General features: G+C 41.0%; 1 protein-coding gene across 1 annotated transcript; it reads right to left on the reverse strand.

The window, feature by feature from the left end:
• Positions 1 to 615: 615 nt before the first annotated feature.
• SLAMF6 (SLAM family member 6) lies at positions 616 to 7222 on the reverse strand. Its single transcript, XM_006861757.1, has 5 exons — positions 6898 to 7222; positions 3167 to 3424; positions 2559 to 2681; positions 1100 to 1176; positions 616 to 630 (listed from the first exon to the last, which is right to left on the reverse strand). Exons 1-5 carry the CDS (start codon positions 7220 to 7222, stop codon positions 616 to 618), a joined length of 798 nt encoding a protein of 265 aa, XP_006861819.1.
• Between the last annotated feature and the right edge of the window lie 1687 nt (positions 7223 to 8909).

Raw genomic sequence — 8909 nt, forward strand, 5'->3', positions numbered from 1 at the left:
AGTTGCACTTTAGATGGACATGCATGGGTTTTTAAGATCGCTGTCCATATTCACAAAAGTAGGATGTAGAACAGTGTTTGTGGGTTATGCCATACCCATACACCATGGTGTCCCTGAAACTGGTCCTGAGCCTCCAGTCCCAGTTGTTGTTGTTGTTGTTACATGCCATCAAGTTGATTCTGATCCATAGTGAACCTGTATGTGGTTTCTGAGGAGCAGTTGATGAGCTTGAACTACCGACCTTGCAGTTTACACAGCTTTGCAGTCTGGCACATTAACCCACAATGCTACATCAGGACTCCCCAGTCCCAGTTGTTGTTGTTGTAAAGTGCCGTTAAGTTGGTTCCAACCCATAGCAACACTGTATAGGGTTTCTGAGGAGCAGCTGGTGAGCTTGAACCACTGAGCTTGCAGTTCAAATGGCTTTGTAGTCTGGCGCATTAACCCACAGCACCACACCAGGACTCCTCCAGTCCCAGTAGGAGTTGCAAGTTCTTGCTTCTTTTCCCTTGTTCTGGAACTAACTCTGAGTAACCCTAATTTTCTCATAGTCAGAGTGGAAAGTCCTTGTTACAGAACTGTTTCTTTGGAAATGCTTGAACTTAATTTAAGTATTTACTGAGCATTGCGCTAGGATATAGAGGAAGAGAAAGAAGACATAATTTGCAACAAGGCAGATTGTAATTAAGTGGAAGAGACAAGATTTGCTGGTGTAATAAGTGGCTAGGGAATAATGTAAAGCAGAGTATGAGTAGACTTTCCATGAGGGGCTAGAGAGATGAGATCTAGGATAATCATATACATTACTTTGCAGCACCTGTTACTCACTGCCTTCTTCTCTTCTCCCCTTAATGGCATACATCTTTTGGCTAAGTCAGATGATTGTGGAGATCAACTTGTGGATTGTTATTAAGTGCCACCGAGTCGGTTCCTACTTAAAGCAACCCTGTCTAAGATTTTTGAGAAGTGGCTGGTAGGTTTGAATCACCAACCTTGCAGTTAGCAGTCCAATGCTTATCCTACAGTGCCACACCAGGAGTCCTGCTGGTGGTTAATGACTGCTTTAAAGATAGTGATGAATCAAAAGGCAAGAACTCACCGTATGTGGAAGATTGACCTGAGCATACACAGACTTTTCTGGAGCCACTGGCGTATACTCTATGTTCCCAGCAATCTCTGTGTTAACACAGGAAGGCACAGTCAGGGATACAAGGACTTTGAGACTGCTCCCCATTTTCCAACCTCAGTGAGGCAGTTGTATGAGGACCTGCTCTTCCCTATGCTTTACTCATTTTGACAGTCTTTGGAATTCTGGCTTGAATCAGAACTTTCTCAGGTATGTGATTTGGTTTTGATCCCATCTCAGGTACTCTGAACCTTTAGAGTCACATGTGGGTCAAGAAACACCTGAAACCAAATACTACTATCTATACAGGAATCTGTGGGTGGTACAAATGGTTACCACACTCAACTGCTCACTGAAAGGATGGAGGCTTAAACTCATGAACAGGTGCCTGGGAAGAAAGGCCTGGTGATCTACTTCCAAAAAAAAATCAGCCATTGACAATCCTATGGAGCATAGCTCTGCCCTGAACACAGAGGGTTGCTGTGAATCAGGAGTCAGGCAGTTTAGTTTTCTACCTTTAGTGGTTTGAGGTTTACTCTTGTCCTTGTCCTGCACTTGCTGTTTGATAATGGACAGATTAGAAGCCCTTTTCACTAGCATTTAGAACCTTCATGACACAATGGTTAAAATGCTCATACTAAGTAAAAATTCTGTGGTTTAAATCCATCAGTAGTTCCATGGGAGAAAGAGTTGCCAGTATAATTTTGTAAAGATTTACAGCCTTGGAAATCCTACTCTGTCCTAAAGGGTTGCTATGAGTGGGTTCGTTTTTGGTTTTCTAGTTTCTCCATCTACAGGATGACCTAATCCCACTCTAAGAAATTGCATTGTGTGACTGGGTTGACATCATTGTGAGGAGCCCTGTAGGTCCCAGAGGAGATAAGTGTACACAGTTACAAGTCATCTCTCTTAGCACTACGCATGAGGTCTGTCTGAGTAATGACATTGTGACCCTTCCTGTGTCATCCCTTAGCCCTCTGGCCGATCCCCTTCCTTTTCCATTTACTTTCTCCCATCTGTTTTATGATTGGGAATCTGGAAACTCACCAGGACACTGGTTTTGTGAAGCAGAGAAATGAAAGACATCTGAAAAATAAAATCAGAAAATTAAAATTTGTGATTGCAGGGAGAAAGTCTTTCATTCCTACCCCATGGGTGTTTTTCTAGAGGATGCGGTGGGAGAAGAGACTCTTCCTAGCACCAGAAACAGAAAGGCAGGAAAGTCCTGAGGCTGAGTCCTGGGTTTCTCAGTAGGACATCTCCATCAGTATATCAGCAGCTGTGTGGTCACACCCCAGGGGTTATCCCAGTGAACTAGCCAATTCAGGGGCTGCATCCTTCCTTCACCTGAACTCTATGAAACATCCTCAGAAGCAGAAGCTCCAGAGCCCCTGGAACCTTGGAGAAGAGACAATTAGGAATAAAAACCTGCCTGTGTTTTTCCTCCAAATAAGCCAGCCTCCAAACGTGCAAGCAACGGTGACGGTGACCATACTTATCACAGAAATCACAATCCAAACCAAGTAGGCATTCAATGACTTGTTCTTGGTATCATCTGAAAAAAGAAAAAATGGAAATGGCACTTGAGACACACTGAAACACAAGTGTTTTTCCCAGAGCCTCCACCAAGCCTCATTTAGGCTGTCTTTGGGGGCTGTGTGGGTTTATCTAGACTCAGGGGCACTGGGGCTCTGGACAGGCTTTCTGGGGAGAGAGTCCTTGGTGGCAGGCAGGGCAGGTTGAGACCTGATATAATCAGTGGGAGAAAGTGGTCTGACTTTCTTGAGGCCTTTGCTCTTGAGCTCTGAGTGTACAGGGTCTAGAGGAAGGACTCGGGGAGAGGCTATGAAAGAAGAAAGAGAGAAAAGGAGAAGCCTCTTGGGGGCACAGAATTTTAGAGGGTGTTGGCCTTCTCCCAGGAGCCTTTGGTTGCCTCCACTGTACCATTGGTTTGGAAATCACAGAGGGCAAGGAGTGTGCAGACATGTCACACTACACACATGGTCAAGGTTCTCGGAGAGGCCTGATGCAAATTGTTACCTTTACAGAGACCATTGGTAGAGACAGAGGAGGATACATTGCTGACAGGATTCTTAGCTATGCAGGTGTAAGAATTATGTTCACTGGAATTCCCAGGGTCCCAGGAGATGATGAGGTTTGGACCAGTCTTTCCTAAGGGCTGCCATGTGAACGAGACGTCGTCATTTGGACACTCCACAGAGCAGTTCAGATGGATCTCACAGGTTTTATTACCAGGTGATACAGAGATACTGGTAATTTTTAAGTTTCTCAGTCGTCCTGTATACAGAGAAAAAACCCCAATTAAGGGCAAATGATTCAGCCCACTATGCAAAGTGTCCTTCCCCTCTGTCATTCTGTATTCCATTTAACATTCTGTTGTATGTTATGGCCTATGGAAACCACAGCCAAAGCCACAACCACTGAGCTGATTCCTACTCAGCGACCCTAGAGGACAGAGTGTTCTATAGAGTTTCTGAGGCTATAATCTTATGGAAGTAAACTCTCTGATCTTTCTCCCACAGAGTGGTGGGTTTGAACCACCAATAGTTCAGTTAGTAGTCCAATGCTTAACCTGCTGTGACACAAGGCTTCTATATGTTAAGGCCTATATACTCTGAATAATTGTTTGTGTTGCTTAATTGATGTTTAGCCTTGACATTCTTCAAACAAGACAGGCACAGAAGAGCTTTATTACTTATGCTGAATGGCTCTTCCTCCAGATATCTGTCCCTCAAATACCATCTTTTAATGAAATATGCTCTGATTACTTCTTTTCAAGTTGTACCCTTTCCCTGAATTTCCTGAATTACTCTGTTCTAATTTTTTTTCTTTTTCCTACAGAACTCATGGCTTTCTAATACACTTTACCATTTGTTTATTATGTTTATTGTCTATGAACTCCCAACTACAACTTACCCAGAATGGCAACTATATGTTTTGTTCATTAATGTGTCCTGAGTGCCTAGAGTAGTGGTTGGTACATGGTCTGCCATCAGCAAATAATACATGTAAACTCAATGTGGCTTCAACATATTTCATAACACTAAATTCTAGATGTTGTTGTGGTTCTCGTTGTTAAGTGCGGTTGAGTTGGTTCTGACCCATAGCAACCTTGTATAGGGTTACTGAAGAGCAAATGGTGAGTTTGAACCACCGACCTCGCGGTCGACTACTTATTCCACAGCATCGTCTCAGGATTCCTAGATAGTCACTGCCAACTAATTGGCATTGGTCTATAAAATGAAATTGATTTTCAATCTTTAGCCTGTAACATAGAGGGAAATCATTGGTCAATTAAAAACCAAATCAAACTAAAACTGTGTAGTTTATAATTTAGAATTCTTTTGGACTGTTGTAAAATATGTTAACATAACTTATACATCTATGTGCATATGCCTTTGAAGAAGGGGTATTCCGGAAGTTCTGGAACAGGATTACTATTGAGCTTCAAGAATGTGGTCATTGAGAGAAAAGTCACAGTTGATACTCTCAAGAGTGGCAAAGAACGTTGTCTAAATAAGTGTGTTGGAGCCTGGGATGGGGTCTATGCTAGGACTTTCTTTTAAATGTGTCTTTCCTTTTCCCAGGGTCCTAGCACTGCTTTGCTGATCATTGTACTCAGGGTAATCCTGCCAGTAGTAGATTGAATGATAGTCCCTTCAAAGATACAACCATGCCATACATTCCTGAAACCTGTGAATATTACCTTAAAGGGTCTTTGCAGGTCTAATTAAATTAATGATGTTGAGATGAGGAACTTTCCCTGGATTGTCTGGATAGGCCCTAAATCCAGTGGCAAATGTACTTATAAGAGAAAGAGAGAGACTTGAGATAGACAGGAGACACAGAGTAGAGAAGGAGGTGATGTGACCACAGAGGCAGGTCTGACTCTGCGCCATTGGAATGATGCAGCTATAGGAGCATTACAGAATGCCAACAACTATCAGATATGCAAGAGGTAAAGAATGGCGTATCCCCAAGAGCCTCCAGAAGGAGTGCAACCCACACCTCAATTTAGGTCTTCCAGCCTTCAGAACTGTGAGATAATCAGCCTCTGTTATTTTAAGCCACTCAATTTATGGCAACTTGTTAAGGCAGACAAAGATAAGACTTACTGCTCCTATAAAGATTTCCAGTCTTGGAAACCCGATACAGGGTTGCCATGAAACAGAACCAACTTGATGGCACATTACCACCACCAAGAAACAAATACATAGCCCCAGGGTGATTTCAGAATGTTCTTCTTTGGTTGGAATCACCTATTCAGAACTTCTCCAGACTTCCTTTCTTTCCCATAACTCTGACTTGTTTTGTGTCCTATTTTTTTAGGAACATGATTTTGGTGACTCTAATGTGGTAAAACTGCCAATTACTCATGGGTTATTAAATAAAAGCATATAGCCCACTTGTAAAGCTACTTTATTTTAACAGTAGTTTTTTGAAACTGTGTATTACCCTGAAAGACTCTGAGTGAATTTTAGACATTATGGATTCTCTGGAGTACTGGTGTGGTGCTATAGGATAAACACTAGACTATGAACTGAAAACTTGGTTCAAACCCACCACCTGCTCCTTTCAATCCTATACAGCATCACTATGAGTTAGAATGGACTCAGTGGCACTTAACAATAATAGTAACATGAGTTCTTTACTGGATAAGAATTATAGAGGTATGGACTTCCAGGTCGGTTTGAATCACAAGGTCAGTGATTCAAACTCACCAGCTGCTCATCAGAAACCCTATAAAGGGTTGCTATGAGTTAGAATCGACTCGATGGCACTTAAGAACAACAACAATCATATCATAGGAGTCCTGGTGTGGTGCTATAGTATAAGCACTGTACTGCTAACCACAAGATTGGAAGTTCAAACCTACCAGGTGCTCCTTGGTAACACTATACAAGATCTCTATGAGTCAGAACTGACTGGATGGCACTAATAATCACCAGCAACAATAATATCATTTGTTGTTGTTGTTAAGTGCCATTGAGTCAGTTCCAACCCATAGCGACCCTGCATAGGGTTTCCAAGGAGCCACTGGTGAGCTTGAACCACCGAGCTTGTAGTTCAAACGGCTTTGCATTAACTCACAGTGCCACACCAGGATTCCAATAATATCATATGGCCTTTAAAATTATCTAGTCTGGTTACTAATTTAATGCTCAAATCTCCTGTAAAATGTCCCTGCTAAGTGATTCTCCTGAGGCTGTTCATGAACAGCATCTTGAACGTCGCTGATTGCTAGAAAGATTTTCTTTTGATATTGAGTCATCAGCTAACCACGCTATTGGATCTGACTAGACTTTCTGCAGATTGAGGTAAATATGGAGAAAGCCTCTGAAGCCGAACTTGTGGGTTCAAGTCCTGACTCCAGTATTTAGTAACTTTGTGATGATAAATAAACTCCTTAACCTCTCTATACCTCAGGGGTGCGAATAGTACCTATCTCTTGGAATTATGAGAATTAAATACCATACCTGTAATGCAAAAGGTAAGAATATCATAGATATTTCATTTCCATTACTTTTGCTACATTTCAGGTTGCAAGAGACCATTTGTTGGATGAGGTGACTCTGAGTTGGGAATCTTAAGACTTAGAATTTATCATCAGTCACTAACTGACTGTGAAATGTTACTAAGTGCCTTTATCATGGATCTCACATAGGTTATAATGCATATTTGCAGTTACATAAGATTGAAATATGTTATTTTTTCATTCATACATAATTAAATCCCACATTTGGACTCACTGAAAATCCTCAGACTATAATGAAAAAATTTGTTAGAAGTATTTGAGTTTATCTGGGCCTTATAAGTTCCCATGTCTTCCATTGTTAGGTTGCTGATTCGCAAGAAGTATTGGTTAAAAGTTAGTTGGTCTTTCCGTTTTAGGTCAAACAGATTGTTTTGTAGGCTTTCTGCTTCAGTCTGATATATGGTGGCAATAACTGTTGCATTGTGAAGCCAGAAGATGAAGTTAATCTTTTCTCCTTCAGGAAACTTCAGGGGAAGAGTTACTGACTCTCCCAGAACTCCGTTCACCATCAGTGAGTTTGAGTCTCTTTGTGTCACCATGCTCCCTGTGAACACAAAAGAGAAGCTGCTGTAACTCCCCTTGGGCACACCTTTTCTCCTATCTCCTCCCCCCAACACAGCCAATTTATGGGAGCTCTTTGATCTGACATCTACGTATATGATGGACAGTGGAATGGCTAAGGGAAATGTTGAAAAGGACAATCTGGGACTCCATTTCCAACAAAATGCCTGATATTGTTGGTTAATGGGCAGTTGGCTCAGATGATCCTAGCTCAGTTTTCCCTTTCACATGACTTGTCACTCTTGGGTCACAGGACTCTGGCTTCTCTGGGAATAAGGTAGGAGGAGAAAGGGAACTACACAAACCCCAAGGACTTCATGTCTTTGGTGATGTACAGGTGCAGCCCAACATTTATTGATTACCTACTGCATCCCCAACATAATAGGCTTGTGCAGGCAAGAGAACCAATAATAGAGGTTTACAGGATATATCGCTCACTCTTATACATTATTTCATTCAATCCAGACAACAATCTTTTAAGGAAGGTAGGATGGATATTGTTATCTTCATTTATAGACAAAGGAACTGAGACATAGAAAGATAACTAATTTCCCCAGTGTCGCACAGCTAAAAGATAATAGTGACAAGATTCAAACCTAGATATCTTAATTCCAACTACTTAGTTCTTTTTTTATACCAGAAGACATCTTTTCTTCTCTCAAAGAGACTACAGTTGTTGAGGAGACAAAACCGATCAGTACAAAGCTAATAAATATAATTGCAAAGTCACATATGATGACTACATTCTTGTAAGCCAATTTCAGAGCTATCAATGTTTGGGCAACCAAAGTGAAATGGTCACAATGATTCTTAAAGAATATACTTCTTTTGCATTATTTATTAAATTCTTAGCACTTGCCATGTGTTTTGTAGTTCACTGTTTACTAGTTTCTTTAGGAACCATACCTGACTGACACTTTAGTAGGATGTCTAGATGTTTGAGTGAATCAATGAATAAATAACAATGGTTTCCATCTTCTTGGGATCTCTGTTTCTCAGAAGAGCTGAGTTGGGGAGGAAGTGCTTGCTGGGATCCTGACACAGGTTCTGGGTGAGTTCTCTTTTCCAGATGGCCATGTGAATGCTGCCATCATCAATTTCCCCTCTGTACTACATATTTTCCATATGCATTTCAACATACTTTTATTTGTCTTCTCGACCCTTCTTCCCTTTTGGATTTACATGACAAATATTACAAGAAAAAAAAAAAGTCCAGATACAAAAAGAAGGCTGCTGTTGTTGTTCATTGATTAACTTAAATATCCAGACATCCTACTAAGTGTCAGATATGGTACCCTCAAATTAGTTCTTACTCATAGTGACCTTGTGTAGAGTCTTCAAGGAGCAACTGATAAATTTGAACCTCTGACTTTGTGGTTAGAAGTCTAGTTCTTATCGTGTAGCACAACACCAGGATGAAAAGAAAAAAAGAATACAAATGAATCATTCCATTTCTTTTCAGTGAGTGAAAAATAGGCAAAAGTAATCTATGCTGCTAGAAGACAGGATAGTGGTTACCTATGAAAAAGAGGGAGGGGAAGTGAGTTGGAAGGAAGAATTCTGGTGTGCTGATAGTTTTCTCACTCTTCATCTGTATTTGGCTACAGTGTTGTATTTATTTTATAATAATTCATTGAGTTAACACTTAGGATTTATACTGTTTTT

The sequence above is a fragment of the Chrysochloris asiatica genome, unplaced genomic scaffold, assembly GCF_000296735.1.
Source record: "Chrysochloris asiatica unplaced genomic scaffold, ChrAsi1.0 scaffold00042, whole genome shotgun sequence".
Classification (NCBI taxonomy): Eukaryota; Metazoa; Chordata; class Mammalia; order Afrosoricida; family Chrysochloridae; genus Chrysochloris; species Chrysochloris asiatica.

What these genes read in the sequence shown, in the direction of transcription:
- SLAMF6 (XM_006861757.1), bottom strand. Translation starts at nt 7,222, where the DNA reads ATGGTGACACAAAGAGACTCAAACTCACTGATGGTGAACGGAGTTCTG. An exon ending in TTATAGTCTGAGGATTTTCA is followed by an intron (nt 3,425 to 6,897) that starts GTGAGTCCAAAT and finishes CTCTGTATACAG; the next exon opens with GACGACTGAGAAACTTAAAA. An exon ending in TACCAATGGTCTCTGTAAAG is followed by an intron (nt 2,682 to 3,166) that starts GTAACAATTTGC and finishes TTCTTTTTTCAG; the next exon opens with ATGATACCAAGAACAAGTCA.